This window comes from Syzygium oleosum, unplaced genomic scaffold (genome assembly GCF_021117445.2).
Source record: "Syzygium oleosum isolate NSW1041296 unplaced genomic scaffold, Sole_v2.1 Sole_v2.18, whole genome shotgun sequence".
In the NCBI taxonomy this organism is placed as follows: domain Eukaryota; kingdom Viridiplantae; phylum Streptophyta; class Magnoliopsida; order Myrtales; family Myrtaceae; genus Syzygium; species Syzygium oleosum.
The window spans coordinates 3,481,285-3,498,705 of NW_026607502.1; the positions used below are offsets into that span (position 1 = coordinate 3,481,285).

At 40.0% G+C, this 17,421-nt stretch overlaps 1 protein-coding gene across 1 annotated transcript; it reads right to left on the reverse strand.

Annotated features, from left to right (window-relative positions):
• Nucleotides 1–1,286: 1,286 nt before the first annotated feature.
• Nucleotides 1,287–3,319, reverse strand: LOC115682056 (GDSL esterase/lipase At5g45670-like). The gene is made up of 5 exons (XM_030606192.2): nt 2,980–3,319; nt 2,753–2,877; nt 2,367–2,612; nt 2,031–2,286; nt 1,287–1,798 (listed from the first exon to the last, which is right to left on the reverse strand). The coding sequence occupies exons 1-5, from the start codon at nt 3,239–3,241 to the stop codon at nt 1,575–1,577; spliced, it is 1,113 nt and encodes a 370-aa protein (XP_030462052.2). The 5' UTR covers nt 3,242–3,319; the 3' UTR covers nt 1,287–1,574.
• Between the last annotated feature and the right edge of the window lie 14,102 nt (nt 3,320–17,421).

Consider the following 17,421-nt stretch of genomic DNA (forward strand, 5'->3'; position numbering starts at 1 on the left):
TGTCACATATATCTGATTTGAAGGTTTTTGTGGTAATCGAGGTAAAATTGTCACAAGTATACCGGTTTGGGGTTTGGTGGTAAAAAAATAGTTCAGGGTAAAATTATCACGGGTGTACGATTTGGGGTTTTTTGGTCAAAAAAATAGTTTGGGGTAAATGTGTCACGGTGTACCGGTTTGGGGTTTTGGTCAAAAAAATAGTTTAGGGTTTTCGTGGTATTAACCTAAAATTTAAAGTTGTCTAAAATAGTTCTCATTGGGAACTCATTAATGGTAAGATCGATGAAAGAAAAAAAAGTTAAATGTATATCAATCGATCTAATGATTTCTATAAACTTTTCCTAAACTGTTGTTTATTTATTTTTTCTTTTTTTTGTATTCAACTCTGACAAGTTTACATGTTCGTTTTTTATTTTACGGGAATCATATAACATTCGAGTATTTTAACAAATTTAGTGATCGGGATTTTAATTTGATATTAACTCAGTATATTTACTTACAATGTCTCTTTAAAGTTCAATCTCTAATAACTCCTTGTAATATACAATTCTATAGCGTTTTCATTAGGAGGATCCTTTGGTTAAAGTTGTGAACCCTTTATGATTAAAATTTATATTTAAAATATGTTAGTTAACAAAGATTACCAATAAGGTTCAAACTCATTACAAAAATCCTTTCTAGAGTTTAGTTTGAGCAAATTCATAAGTAGAAGAGAGGAAATGAAACTTGCATGAAAATGTTTAGAAAATAACATAAGCTGATGGTATAAAACATCATTGTTTTGATTAATACAGACAATCGTATATTTTCATTACAATGTGCGGCATTTGCATCTTCAATAAGTAGCCACTTTCACCCTTTCCATTTGCAATTTTGATTGATTAGTTCTGTTAAGATTATTTTCATTAACTCCATAAGTTAAGGAGTATTATAACCGTATAACCATTAGAGTGTGAAAATAGTGTAAGTCTAAAAAAACTATTTGAAATCTATAAGTAAATAGGAGAATGTGAATAATACATATTAATGATCTCTCTATATGTATATATATACATATACACACAATTTGGCATCACTATTCGGGCTACATAGATCATACAAAATCTACATACTACTCGGCGGATGAATTGTGGTTGGGGCGAAAGGATATATTGGAACCAGAGCTAGTAAATTCTTCTCGAAATGCGTTGAGGCAAAATAGTTAATTGAACATTCAGGAGTAAAGCACTGTCTCGGTGCGGCCGTTAGAGTGGTATCAATTCCAAGAGCTCAACCACAATAATGCATTAAGTGCATCAAGTAACAGCATTAAATTGGAAGTGAATTAAACAAGTACCGTAACTTAATTGCATCACGCCATACATTTTCAGACTCTGGAAACACTATTACATTCAATAAAAGAGACAACTGCAAAGGGAACTTCGCCTTCTTTTCATCCTTGCAATTGTCGATTATACCGATAGAGAAAAAGAAGTTAGAAGAAGAAAATCTCGACGACTATTTCAGCTAAATATGACCTAATTTGAAAACCGCCTTCAGAGTGCATATGGAACTGATGAATTTATCCGGGATTTTCAGAGCATGGCGAGGCGGCGGATGTCGGAGGGGTAAGCGTCGGCGCTGGACTCGGCCATGTAGGACCTCCGCCCAACAATGTTGTTTGCAGCCTCGGTTGGGTGGAAAGCATCCCAGAAGAGGTACTCCTTTCTATTTTGGCACGGGCTCTGAAGAGGGAGGCATGTGATCTGGCCATTGTTCCTGCCTACTCCACAGCATCCGGTATTAAGGACCTTCAAACCTGAAAATATCACGACAAGATAAATTACCGTCGCTGATAATTTAATTTTCCTCAAATTGGGCGAATCAGTTCGTTCAAATTCATAATTTGCTAGATGTACTTAAGGCCACGTTATCTTAATCTCTGAGCATCAGTCATCTCTAATCACGAAACGAAGACGGCGGCAGCGGCGGTGATGAACACAATTAGTTGAAAGCTATTGAGACGGTATACAGGCTCGAAAAATACCCACCATAAGATGAGGGTTTGGTGAGCAAGTCTTGGAAGATATTGTAAGAGTTGATGTAGGTGAATTTCGCGTTTGCGTAGTTCTTGTTGAAGTCATCGACGACGGACTTGAGCTTGTTGTTGAATATTTGGCAGGCGTCGTTGATGCTCTGAACGCAGGTGGAACCATCGGAGCTGTTCCGAGCCAACTCGCTCGGGCTGCAACCGATCTGGCCTAGCCCGAGCAGAGCCACCTTTCTTGCACCGTTGTTGTACATAATCTACATCCAAACGAATAATTGGTTATAGCCAGGGAAGATTTAAATGTAGAGAAGTGTCTGAACTTAGGAAAATAACTCGCCCTTAGCTGTTGGACGTAGAGTTGAATGAGAATGTTGGCCCATTGCTCCGGCGAGTACTGGCGACCACTCGTGTAGAACTGGGGCATGTAGTAGTTGTTGAGGTAGTCGTTGCTTCCCATGCCCACCACGAATACACATTTGCTCAGATGATCTGCCGCCGCGCTCTCGCCTCCGAGGATGTTCACCAGCTGCGACACCGTGCTTCGGTAGTTCTGCACCTGCCTCGAGAAGGTAATCCTACCTCCCTGAGCCAATAATTAAGAACACAGTCGTGAGCGATATAAATGAATCCGCTCCTGAAAAGGATTTCCCGGTCTAGGAAATCTCATAGAGCAGATGTGCATTGCTTAATCAAACAAAGTCCAAAATGAAGAAGATTAGTTACCAGTTGACGTCCGGTTTCTTCTCTGATTCCTGCAGCTGCAGATGCATAGTTCACTCCTTTGAGAAGAGCATTCCCCGTGGTCGTCGCGTATGGAGGGATGTAGTCGCTGAAGCCCAGAAGCTGAGCTGTGGGATGATGAACGCACAACGATCTCTTGCTCCATCATTTGCACTCTATAATCACGTATCATCACCATACAATATCATATATATGTAAAAGGAGCTTACCGATCACATCGACTGCGGTTTTCCCGTTGGAGAACCTCCCGGTAGGACCCGCAGGGAAGTCGATCCCGTAAGGCCTGTAATTGGCTTTAGCCAATGAATCTGCGATCCCGTTGTTATTGCCGTTGTCCAGCAGCGAATCCCCAAGTATGAAGAAACATGGGACTTGAGGCTGCGCTTGCGCCTCAACCCCATAATTTCCAGCATTCAACACCAACACGATAGCCAAACCCACCAAAGTTCGCATGAGCTTGCCACTTTCCATCGCTATAACTTGGTTAAAATGCACTATTTGAGATTACTTTGGGCAAGTATTCTGAAGTGGGGTTTGTGAGAGATTGCAAGGTATTGGTGAAGCTTATATAGGATCAAGAAGAGGGTCATGAGCGTGTTTGAACTAGTACACTGGTGCAGTTGAAGAATTTACTGCATTGCATTTAATTTCACGCGGATGTGTAGTGCAGGACAGCGTCGATCTTTCCATGAAATGGCCGAGTCAAACGTAAGTTTAACGCTGTACAGTGGTGGATCAGCTGCCTTTGGGATGGGGATACATGTGATCCTCTTTATGTTAGGTGAGCTAGATATGATTCGGCTGCATGTCGGAAGCTCGAGTATTAGTTGAGTGATTGCTCTGGTACTTTGCTCGGTAGTTTACAAAGAGAAAGGATATCATGTGACGCTTCTATCGCATGACATGTTAGCCGTGATGTAAGGAGAAATTATCAAAAAAGTCCTGAGCCTATTATACTTATATCAATTCAGTCCTAAACTTTTAAATTTGACCCATTTAGTCCTAAACCTTTTGACAATTAGACAATTATTTTTTGGTCAGACAATTAGCCAATTTAGTCTTAAACATTTTAATGATTTGCCAATTAAGTCATTTCGGTCAATTTTGATCAGAAAATGCTAACGTGGCGGTCTAGTCAGCGTCGGTTATTTTTTGTGGCATGGTTGGCACTGATATGAACAATTTTTAAAAGTATCTCTGAATTTTTTTTCTTTTTTCTTTTCCTCTTTTTTTTTCAACTCTTGGCCGGCGAGGGTTGGCAGCGACCTCGCCAGCCATAGGCTGGTCTGGGTGAGGGTGTCACGATCCTCGTCAGCCACTGGTGAGGCCAATAGTTGAAAGATAATGAGAAAAAGAAGAAAAATTTAAATTCAAAAAAATTCCAAAATTGTCTGCGTCAGCGCCGACAGTGCTACGTAGGACGATCGACGCTGACTAAACCACCGCATCAGTGTTTTTTGGTCAAAATTGGCTAAATGATTAGATTAGCAAATCGTCAAATGGTTTATGATTAAATCGGCATAATCGAAATATTTATGATTAAATTAGCAAATAATCAAAAGGTTTAGGACTGAATTGATCAAATTGAAAGATTTAAACTGAATTGACACAAGCACAATAGATTTATGACTTTTTTTTTGGTAATTTTGCCTTTTGATGTCACTCCTTCCTAAGATAAGTGCAATTGTTGTCATTCAACGTGTACTAACCCAGAATACTTGATTAAACGTACCAAGGGACATAATCGTGATATTTCGGAGAAGAGGAGTGAAAGACAAGGGTAGTGTTGAATATGAAGCGAAAAACAAAAAAGTTAAGATTGTTGGCTAAACTTTAAATAAATATTTGAACTTGTTATGTTTTTCTCCATACGTAATCGGAAGAAACTTTTATCTTCCCAATATTTGATTGGTGGAATTTTTTTTGGTAAAAATAACATATTCCTATATTTACAGTCTATACTTGAAATTATTGAGGTATGACACTGAACAATGAGGACAATTTAGTGGATGACCGACTTCATTAGCCCTATATATCACTATATGAGATGGGCCTTGAATAAATTTCATCTGATCATTTTGATTTTACTTGAATTTGGGATAACTTATAGATTTTGGTATTTAGACGCTAGATCTACTCTTTAAATTGTTCCAACTTGCAGAGTGTGCCAGACTAGTTCAAGACCAACATTTCCCAATGTCCATAGACTGCAAGGGAAAAATAATCGTGTCAATCTACCAATCTAGTAGGTACTTAGCATGTCTTTTCGCTTTTGACTTTTAGGGTTTTCTTTAATGTTTAGAGATTGAATTTAGGCTTTTATAATAGATTAAAAAATTTCAATATCTCTACATTGCAAGTCATGAAAATTAAAAATAAAGACTTAAAATACCTTCATTTTTTCAAATAAGAATTTGAAGTGAATCTTATTTCAAATAAAGGCCTAAAGTGCCCTTATTTTCTTAAATATATACTTGAAGTGGACCTTATTTCAAATAAGAGCCTGGAGTGCCATTATTTTCTCGAAGAAGGGCCTAACCTCACCAACTAATCAAATGCATTTTTTTGTCTTTTTATTTTCTTTTTTACCATTTCTTTTTTTTTTCTCCGTTGCCAGCCACTTATGGTTGGTGAAGGCTAGCCTTGCCAATGGTCATTGACAACCTCACCTGGGCAAGGTGATCCTCGCCCTACCCAGGCAAGCCCACCCTCGATGGATATAGGTGAGGGCGGGGCAGGGGCGACCCTATTTAGCGAGGGTTGCCCTCACCAGCCACTAGCAAGGTTGGCCCTTGCTAGATCTGGGCGAGGGTTGCCAAGCTCGCGGCCGGCTGGGCCCTCATCTAGTGGCTGGCGAGGGTCACTAGGCCCTTATTGGTCAGCGATGGAGAAAAAAAAAAGAAATGGGAAAAAAGAAAAGAAAATAGGAAAAAAAAAGACGAAAATTCCCTTAATTAGTTGATGAGGTCAAGCTCTTTTTTGAGATTGATATGATCACTTCATGTACTTATTTGAAACAAGATCCACTTCAGATCATTATTTGAGATAATAAGGACATTTTATGCCTTTATTTGAAACAATGTCTACTTCAAGTTTTTATTTAAGAAAATGAGGACACGTCGGGTCTTTAATTGAAATTTTCCATTGAAAGTCATGCCATTATTTTGTAATTTTAGTAAATTAAATTCTTCTCTTTAGCGGGAAACTCAAATATGCCATATTTAATTGGCTTAAATTATTAGATGGAAGGCCACTTGTTTTGCAGGATCTTGCTAAAAGAATATCGCTGTCTTTATTCTTTTAAACGATATTCACGTTGGTGTTCAAAGTCTGCACAAAAAATGTCAATTAAGTAGTGGTACTGAGACGTGGATTATCATAAATATCAAGATCTATGTGCTTGTTAGGCATTTTAAGTATGACCCATTTGTATAAATATATGGTTACACCATATGATATTATCTTTGAAAATTCAAATCGTAAATTGATCTCTCCAGGTGGGACCGACATTTTATGCTTCCCCGAGACGGTGGTGTGAAAGGTCAATAACAACTGCGATCTCTATAAATGCTGCAATTGGTTGGGCTGTGTACTTTTTTGACCCATGAGTTTCCAACACCACGCGAGTCAACCCATGGCATGTGCTTTTTGTACCACAGTTTCTGGAAAGTCATCTATTTGACGGTCGCTATACGTATTTGGTTACATTTATTTCTTCGAAACATTTGCGCAACAAAGTCAATTTCCTTAATAATTGCAGCTCTGTGTTGTGTTGACTGCCGGACTACCTAACGGGGGACAATTTAACGGGGATTTTACCACTTGTTAAGGCCGTCCAAAGGTGGGGTCTGGTCGGGTCAGGTAATTGGGTTTGGGTCGAGTCGAAAGCGATTTGATCCCACTTATTTAATCTATACCGTGTCATTTTTATTCAGTACAATTTAGCAAATCATATCCAATTCATATCTCGACCCGACACATACTTGACCCAGTCCAGGCTTCAATTCTCAGCAATTTTTCTTATTCAATTGTTGTATGAAGAATAGACAACTCCATGGACCGGCTCGTTGAGTCGGTGAGGTAGCTCAGGTGCTTGGGTCGAGTTGTGGTCCAAGACTTCGCTTGGCACATGACTAACGCGGAGATGTGGGGGAAACCCGCGCTGATGGACAAGAACACTTGCATGGACGAATTTGGGGGTGGGTTATGGATAGGGGAGTAAAGATGGTGGCGAGGCAAAGGGTGGTGAATCCTGCCCCGGGTAACGAGCAATACTCTCATTCTCGTGAACCAAGGCTGGCCTTTGTGGACTCAGGCCCAACCTCGTTGGACCCAGGGCCGAACGCCTATGACTTAGGCGTAGGAGTCGGGTACCTGGGCATGGCTGCCAGAAACCCGGGCATGAGCACTAGGGCCAATGACTTGGGCTTAGGAGTTGGACAACCGAGCATAGTCATGAGCCTGGCCTCAAGGGACTTGAATCCATCGTTACTGTTATATATACTATTATTATTCACTGTATAGTAATCGTTGAATTAGAAAATGTTGGACGAAATTGTGATCTTTACAAAGAAAAAACATCTAATTTTCAATAATATTTTCGGATTCCTAATAGCAAAAGAGATAAAAGCAAAAAAAGTCGGCAGACGTATGACTTAGTAAAGTTCCTTTCCCATTTCTGGATAAGTCCAACACACTCGTTTCTTTACAATAATGATTGGACGAGTCTAGACTTTACGAGGTCAACTAATATCCTTTCAGATTATGTCAACTACTAGTCGCTTATCAAGAGTTCGACTAATCATTAGCACTAATCGTGTCAAAAACTCTTAATATTACATGAAAAGGACCCATCCTAAACTTAGTATTGAGATGTGCCTTGAGTCTCTAGGGGTCTATTTGGGCTCGAGAGGCACTTGGCCCAAAGTTTTGGTATTTGGTAGCACAATTTTAAAAATTCTGGTGCATAGTTTTTCTCTGAGAATGCTCAAAGCTCGAGTAGCATCATGTAACTTAAGGGGTTCAATGAAATTCTTTCTTCTAGCCTTACCCTCACTAATACATTAGTATTCTTGTTTCACCCCTCAACCTTGGACAAAGACGGAGAGAATGTTGTGGTCGATCGTGGTTGCGAAGCTTTGAGGGGGAGGTCGAGGGACGCCAGTGCAGCTTTGCCAAGGGTCAGGGGACATTAGCAAAGCTTTGTTGAGGTCGTGCGACGCTGGCAAGCTTCGTTGATGGTCGCTAGACGCCAGGAAGCTTCGTTTGTGAAGGGCTGCGTAGGTCGGATTTTGTGATTTGACGCCTGAGAGAGTTGCAGTTTGAAGATCTGGCGGAGTGGTGTCATGCCTGCGAGATTCAGCTTGTTGCTCAAATGCCAGTGTGTCGTGCAACGGTGCCGCCTTACCTAGGGTTGCGCGACCTGTATGTACCGTTGCATGAGGTTGCGCCGTTCGTCTCCGGCGAAAATCACGTTTGCAACTTCAATATCTGCTTGCTCTCTCAGTTTTTCTAATAATTATTTTTCATTTTACAAGTTGCTTTCTAAAGGATAAGTTTACATTGGTTACGAAACAATATTTGCATCAAGTGACTATCCTTGGAGGCAAAGTTTTTATCTAGATGCATAGTCACGAAGCCAAAACATTGCCAAGCTCACCCTACGAAATATGGAAAATATCGTGGAACGTGACTTGACTATCAATCTCAATATTAATAACGAATTTAGGACGGATAAAATTCTCATCTTGTGGGTTTTTCTAAACCAGTGTTGATGATTTCCTAATTATGGTTTCGTTTGTTTTCCAAAAAATAAATGATTTGGAAAATATTTTCCTAAAAATGATTTCTTGTATTGCTCATAAAAATAAATGAATGAAAAATATTTTTATCGCCCTAAAAAATGTTTGGACATAAATTGTTATCGTTAATGAAAATATGTTTCTTTAACCAATTATTTCAAGCGATACAAGTGATCATTTTTAGAAAAAATAAATTTTAAATTATTCATTTTTCACGAAACAAACGTTCCTTTTTCAAGGACTAAATCGTGTCATAAAGTTCATGTTGAGGTCACAAGTGAGAGCGTGAGATCATGCTTGTCTTTCTCTGGAAAAAAAAAAAAAAGAACTCGTGAAATGGTGCTTGTGAGAAATAATCTATGGGACAGTGTTAGAAGAGGTTGTCGCATCGGAGAAATCAGAGTAGGGATGACTTGAAAACATTATTTACGATTTACAATTACGGCGAATCATATGCGAGATGCATCTCGAGTCCTGAACGGTTCAATTCGCTTTTCACAATAATGTGTTGTGACTATCAGTGAGTGAAAATTGTGAAAAACAGGAACTTTGTGAGTATTTATGTGCAGATGTCCTTGGCCCATGTTTGAGCCCAATTGTTTATTGTCATAATTAATTTTTTTTTTCACCTCGGTGCTTCATTGAGTCTAGTGGGCCTCTGGTTTGGACTTGGGGCAGTTTGGAGTTGGTTGACGAACTCCCACTTTTTTTTTTTTCTACTTTTCAAACTTTGAAAATGAAGGGAAAAATTTGTTTCAAGCTTTAAATAAGTATTGAAAGAATCATATGCAAAATGTAGGTGAATACTTGTACGTATTGAATTTAGGTGTTCATAGTTGAATGAAAAGTCAAGGTGGGTGAGTTGCAAGAGTATGAAGGAATGGAGAAAGAAGATGTGGTGTTCTCCACCTAAGTGTCCACCTTTATCAATGCTCAACTCATTAAGGTTTTTCATCACAAGATAACAATATTGTTATATTAGATTTGGGCCCTAATGGTTGGGCTCATGTGGCTGTCATCCAATCACTAGATTATTGACCCAATCCGCCCCAATGACTGGCCGCCCTAACTATTAGGGGTGATCGTTCCTGGGTGGTCCGGTTCTCACCCAGAAATCAAGAATTGGACCAGAGTTTTTGGAACCGAGAACTAGCCCACATGATCCTAGAATTGGATCAACTGGTCTGGTGCGGGGCCAATGGAATCGGTGGCATGTTGCGAGAAAATGAAAGGAGGCTCACTACCAATTTTGGCGATACTAGAGAGGGAACTGATTCTGCTCTAATCCCATGCAACTTGCTCTACTCACTCACTAAGCTCGCTAAAACCAAGTAAACTTATTGGGTACAGGCGAAAGGTCCTTTTCTTGGAAAAGTGATCACGTGATCTGGGAGCTCCTTTTGGTCATAGCATCTTTCGCAATGTGCGAGCCACCGCTAGAGAGAGAGAGAGAGAGAGAGAGAGAGATCTTATGTATAGATTCTACCTCCCAAAGGATATATGAAGAGAGGGGGGGGGGGGGGGGGGGGGGGGGGGGGGGGGGGGGGGGGGGGGGGGGGGGAGAGAGAGATCTTATGTATAGATTCTACCTCCCAAAGGATATATGATCGAAGAAGAAGCTGACACGGTGAAGATTTTGCGTCTGCAAGAGAGAAAGAGAAATAGATACTATAAGGGAGAATTATTAAATAACTGGCATTTTCATGTATTTAATGGGAATTAAATAATGAATGATAATAAGAGAGAGAGAGGCAAAGAGAGACCAAAGCGAGAAAAGAAGTGAAGTGACTAATGAGTAGAGGTGAGCGGTTCTAGATTCTTTACATGTTCCACCTAGAACCTGAAATCTATCCTTGGGTACAGGTTCCTCATTTTTTGAAACTTGAAACTTACCTATCGGAACTTGGAACCTAAAACCTACCCTGTCACAAATTCTAGGGTAGGTTCCAGGATCTAACAGGTTCTTTTTTTTTTTATTTCATTTTTAGTTAAACAAAACAAAAATGAACACAATAATACTGAACAAGCTTGTTATTCACTAAAGAGAATACAAAAGACTAGTTTTTCTGCCATCACGGTTCAAATAAATATAATTAAATTGAAAAGTCATTGTGTGAATTAATACTAGGAGTGAGCGATTTCATGTTCTGTACAAGTCCCACTTGGAACCTATCCATGAGAATAAGTTCCTCATTTTTTGGAAATTGGAACCTGCTCTATCACAGGTTCTAAGGTCAGTTTCAAGTTCGACCCTAGTTTCACCTGTATTATTAATTGAATAATTGCAGTGAATCATCACCTTTAATGATTACCACTTACTGTTATGATTCACTTATCATAACTTATATTTAGACACATAAAAAATGCGAAACATTAACAAGTCATAAAATGAAAGCTCAAATTAGTGGTTTCAAATTATACACTCATCATCTAACGCCATGAAACACCGCAGGATCATGTTAAGACATAGATTAAGAACAAATACAAAAAACTTGTTTAGGTTTCAGATTCCAGGTTCTATGTTCCGCCTACCTAGAACCTGTAACCTATCCGTTGAAACATGTTTCCCAATTTTTTGAACCTGGAACCTACTCTGTATACCTTGGAACCTGGAACTTACATGTTCCCATCGATTAGGTTCTCAGGTTCCAGATTCTACCCTAGAACCATGCTCACCCCTACCAGTGAGTATGACTTGAGGAAAAGATGGAGAGAGGTACTTATCCTATGCTTCTTTTTTTTCTTTAATTTTTTTATTATTTTAGTTTTATCTTTTGGCTTTTGCTTTTTGGTGATTTTATGGTGATTGAGAAAAGTGGTGTGTGCGTTGAATAAAAAATAATTTTTCATACAATAATTCGATCCGATTCAAATGGTCCGGTTGAGCAATTCCATACATGGAATCGGGAACTAGACTGAAAATCACCAATTCCAATTTTTTGAAATCGAGAACCGGATTGGTGCCCCTAGGAATCGCTTGAAACCGGCCAATTCAGTTCAGTCCGAGCGATTTCTTTTGCTCACCTCTACTAACTACGTATAGAAAAATGACCGTTCGGGGAAAACAAAGAAACTTCTATAAATTGGCTCAAATCCTCTTATGTTTTGTGATTCCTCAATCATCATTCACACATCATTTTAGACTCCCTTGCTCTCTAAAATCATTTGTAAATCTAATATATCTCTTTTCTCTTTACAACATGTTAATCTCTTTTTAAGTATCACAGTGAAGAAGAAGAACAACAACAATAATCATGTCCAATTATCCCAACTAAATAGGTACTTCATCGTGCAATTGACGTGGGACTCGTTCAGTGAGTTTCATGACAACTACGTATACGTATCAGCTTTGCCCCGCAACAAGTCGAATTTGACTATGACCAGATACAACGACCTGACGATTGGGAGGAATTGCAAGGGCGAATGCCGGAAGCTACTCCTCGCCAAGACGCTTTCATGACGATACCCCTACCGTTGAAGAAAATCCCCAAGCAACTACGGTGCTTGCTGTCCTAGAGAAAAATGTCAGGGGTCTAGAAGACACTTTGCCTCGAGATCGATGCCGATGGTGTTAAGAAAACTATTTACAATTGATGGCAATGAATTAAAAGGCGAATTGTCAAGTGGGACTAGCCGTGACATGAGGAAGAGATGTACACAAGCCCGTTCAAGTACGATGAGACGAAGAATTAGCAGGAGCATGCATATTATTGTCTTGTTTCCGAACAACCATTTGGCTTCGCTGAAGATCCTTGCTTCATCCACTATGTACAAATAGCTTTGCAGCCTTAGCTTAAGCTCATTTTGCAGTCAACAAACAAGATATTGCAAGTCACTGTACATAGAGAAAAGGGAGATGTTGGTGCCTCTACTGTCAACGAGTAACTATAAAGTCTCTTTAACTTATGTTTTCTGGGCTAGCCCAAAAAATTAGGCATATTGTGTTGTCACTGGCCATCAGGTAAATTCTGTTTAAAAAGTTAATATTTCTACGGGATTCCCAAAACGTGACCCACCGAAATAATGACAGTTGCAATGAGTGAACACCTAGATTATGCCAGCGTGAACACCTCCCTGATCTAGAGTCTGGTCCACTAGAAAAATCGAGTTTGAAATGGGACTTTCTTCCATATGCGGTGCATGAGTAGGGGCATTAACTTATGTGTGCTAGCGGTCTCTCTCCATCAGTTTTATGATTCTGTGGCCATCATAGGTGGGTGGGTTCAATTTGTTCGCTCCACCCCATTTCACGCATCGAAAGTTGAAGGTCGTCCACATGACAAATGGAGGGATAGCTGAAAAATTATCTCTGGATGTAAGAAGGAATTGGAATTCAGCGTGCAAGATGTCGAAGAAGGCATGCAAGGAGGTGGGTGTGTAGACACTCTACTCCACCACTCGTAATGGAATTGCGGGTCTCCCCCCATTGACATAACTAGTTGGAGGTTTGTTGAAATCTTTAAGGACTTTAAGCAGGTTTCTAGCGACGCTACGGATGCTTCAAGCAACCCACTCATTTGATTTTATACGCGATATCGGTTCAATTGGCGAATAAGGAGGGTGAACTCTACTTCAACGAACCGGTATTGGCCATGAAGGCGAAAATGTTCAAATATTACAAGGACATTCCAGTTTAGGGGACTCGAAACTCTCATTGTTCATATTACGAAAATTTGGGACTAGGTGACGAGGTTCAAGTGGATTAGATATTGACGATATGATGAATTGGTTCCGGAATTCTATGTTGCCACACCAATCGAATAAATAAAATGAGTTCCACCCCACAAACTAGATGACGCCCTCATTGTTCGGCGCAAAAAAAATATGTATGGTCTCTGTTTCGTAAGAGGAAGAACACACCACAGCTGTCCGCTAGGTCTTCGTCTTCGTCGACAAATGAGTTGGAGACATACATCTAAACAAACTACTCCACAGCCTTCTGCTAAGTCTTCGTCTTCGTCTTCGTCTTCCGCTAGGTCTTTGTCTTCTTCTTCATAGAGTTGGTGAAGACAAGTTGACTTTTTGAAATGGGGGAAGAGGAGAGGCATTAACTTTTCGAATCTTTCCACCTTGGCTCGTGACTTATTGACCCAATCGGTGTCTATAATACCATCTGAGTTAATTTTCCGCCTTAGTCAACGAATCTTCGAAGACAATAGTCACAGCTAGTTTGCGAAATATTTGGAAGTGGTTATCAATAGGGCATGATTGGCTTTTACGAGACTTGACTCCAGAGGAACGCGCCCAACCTTAACACAGGGACAGTGATGACACTATATCATCCAAATCATGGTGAGGTACATGGTGCGAGAAGTACCAAATTTAGTAGACATTCTCTTTAGTGTAATTCCTGTGTAATCAGATCCCATAAAGTTGGGCAAGTAATGCAGAAACCCACATATCCCATAAAGTTGCATGGAAAGTAGTGTGTTCACCAAAACAGGAGGGAGGATTTCGCTTGCTTGATCTGAAACTCTAGAACAAAGTATTGCTGGGCCGAATGCTATGGAGTCTCATGAGGCATTTGCCATCATCCTATTGAGTACATGAGTCCATCACATCAAATGTAGAGGTACTCCGATTATGCAACTAGACATAAATGGCAGTATGGCTTGGAGTTGGAGATGTATTCTTAGGCTAATATTTGCTCTAACACCTATCATCTCAAGCCAAATATATTGTTGCAAAGAGAAATACAAGAAACTCAGACAGGAGGGACCGCCTGTGGACTGGTATCACCTGATCTGGACCAGTGGTATTAGCAGGCATAACTTTATAGGCTAGCTTGTTTGTAGAGATAGGCTACCGACGGCAGTAGCCATATCACGTTGGCTGCCTTCGGTTGATACTAAGTGTAATTTCTGTATGATGGGTATAGAAAACAAAACTCACTTATTCTTTGAGTGCTCTTGGACCAATATTATATGGCGTAGTATCCTCGCACAAAATGGGATCTGGTGTTCCGTAGGAGATTGGAATTTTGAGCTTCAATGGATGATTAGGACCACCAAGGGCAAAAACTTAGAGGTGAGACTCCTCAAGTTGTCATGCTTAATAACTATCTGTTGTATTTGGATGGAACGCAATCGTAGACGATTCCAAAGCTAGTCTCTTGAGGCTCATCTACTGTTGGCTAGAATTTGTAAGGTTGTAAGGGGTAGGGCGTCATTCTACCAAAACTGTCGTTTTTCCCAGGCGAATGTTTTATTGGCTATTGTATGGAGACTGCCATCCTCTATCTTCTTGCATAATTAGTCATTTTGTAATGCTGGGAGATGCCTCTGAGTTCTTGTACCTCATCTGATTAATGATACTCACGTATTTACACAAAAAAAAAAATTCCTATGTAATCATTATTAGAACACCATTACATGTGATTTTTCTTTTCAAATTATTTGAGATGTACTTGTACTGATATTTTGATTCAATTGAATGAGTTTTTTTTCAGTAATTTTCCTATATTGTTTCGTTTGTTATTTCCATAAAAAAATTCTTTAAAAATTAAATTAATTCCATTTAAAGAAAGGTTATGGGTGCGACACGTTCCGGTGGACACTTCTACCAAAACTACTGAAGCCAAGGAGTGCTACAAGCACCCCAAATGAACAAGCCAATGGGATATTTGCTATGAGAGGACTGAACAGATACATTCATGACATGTGGCGATTCTGGTGCAGGGAAGTCAGCAATCGACAGGTGTCATGAGAAAACAAGCGAACGATGGTTTGTCATGTCTCGAGACGACACGAGCTGTTGATGGGCTTCCACACGTCAGAAAGATACGAGGACAATAGCAAGCCCACTAGAATAGTTTAGGGGTAAACTCAATTATTTCTCATGAGCCTCACTCCGAAGGTACCAAGCTAAAATTCCTTGAAACATCTCGAACGGATAGGGATAACCAGGATGCTGCCACCAATCCTAAGTTATTCCCGCATAAATCGTAAAGCAAAACATAGAACAAATCTCTAAGCAAAGGATGATCGTAAGTGGAAAAGACTTGAATTACACTTCCACAGATAAGCAAGCTGTTATTGCCTTTTATCTTTGGTGATCTTCTATACAGAAGATTTTCTAATCTCAAGAACTAACTGTTAGAAATATGGGATAAATTGATGGGTGAATGAATGAAAAATTGATGCTCAAAGAACACCCTTGAGTTGGAAGTGGGAAGTGGAAAAACACTAGTCCCACATTGGAAAAGAAAGAAGGCTATGTAGTGCTTTATATATAGTTATACTCATTTGAAGTGGCAACTATCATAGCACAAACACTATGCCTCGCGCGCAGGCGCAGGGGGTGCAAATCCGACGCCTGACAAGCTGAAACTTGGGCGCGAGCGCACATCCCATGTACACGATTGCAGGACTGAAAAGTGGGCCTCGCGACAAGCCCAATTTTGCCTTCTGATTTATTTTTTCAACTCAAACTGTTACGAATTTTGTAACGTGTGGCAGATTTAATCAGCCGTTATTGCTCTGCCATTCTATTTTATCGAAATCATTCTTCTTCTGTTTAATATTCTCTGCATTTGCACTGTTTTTCGATCGTGTTCATTTCGAGTTTTTTCAAGTTCACCGGAAGCTTGGAAGTGCCGTGATCTCTTCTTCGCTGTCAACCGTTGTATCCTGAGAGATAGACGTTCACGAAACCTTGGTCGCGTACTGGAGGGAACGAATCTGTTTTAAGGAAACTGTGTCGAACACAGGCCTCGGTATCTATTTGTATCGATTCCAATTCTGTTATTGTAATTTCATTTCTTTACAATTCTGTATTGTTCGTAATATTTATACTAATGCCAATTTGAATTCTGCAACAATCTTAAAACGGATTCGTGGTTTTAAAATTCAAATGGCTACTGGAAACGAAGTTGTGGATGTGGCTGCTGACAACATCACCAAAGACTCTACCAATGCCTCGGCTGTCCAACCTATGCCGGCTCATCCTCTGTTCCTTCGGCGGTTTCTATCCACCATGGTGAGAAACCGAAAAGTTCGACGGATCGAACTTTAAAAGGTGGCACAAAGATCTTGTTTTATTTAACAACTTTGAATCTTGCGAGATTCTTGACGAGGAATCTCCTAAGTTATCGATGGAGAAACGGATAAGCAAGCCTTCAACTTGTTGAAGCATGGAAGCACTCGACTTCTGTGTAGGAACTATGTCATGAATGGCTTACTCGACTCATTGTACAATGTCTATTGTGCAAAAAAGACGGCAAAGGAGGTATGGGAAGCCTTGGACCAGAAATATAAAACAGAGGATGCCGGAGCAAAGAAATTTGTTGTCGGTCGATTCCTTGACTATAAAATGGTGGATTTTAAGACTGTGATTAGTCAAGTGCAAGAAATTCAAGTGATCTTGCATGAAATTCAGGCTGAAGGAATGAACTTGAGTGAAACCTTCCAAGTGGCCTCTATTATTGAAAAGCTACCTCCTGGGTGGAAGGATTTCAAGAACTATCTCAAGCACAAGCAAAAGGAAATGAACTTGGAAGAGCTGATTGTTAGACTTCGAATCGAAGAAGACAATAGAGGATCTGAGTGCAAAGGGTTCAATCCTAATACAGCTAAGGCAAATGTTGTGGAGCTTAGGCAAGGTCACAAGAACAAGAAGATTGCCAAGCAAAAGTTGGGACCAAAAGGAGGAGTTTCCAAGAACAAGTTTCAAGGAAAATGCTTCAACTGTGGCAAAATGGGCCATAGATCTGTGGATTGCAGACTTCCGAAGAAGAAGAATTATGAGACAAATATGGTGAGTGGCATCGCTCAAGACGTGTCAAACATAAATCTTTCTGCAATGATTTCTGAAGCAAACTTAGTTGGGTCCAATCCGAAGGAATGGTGGATT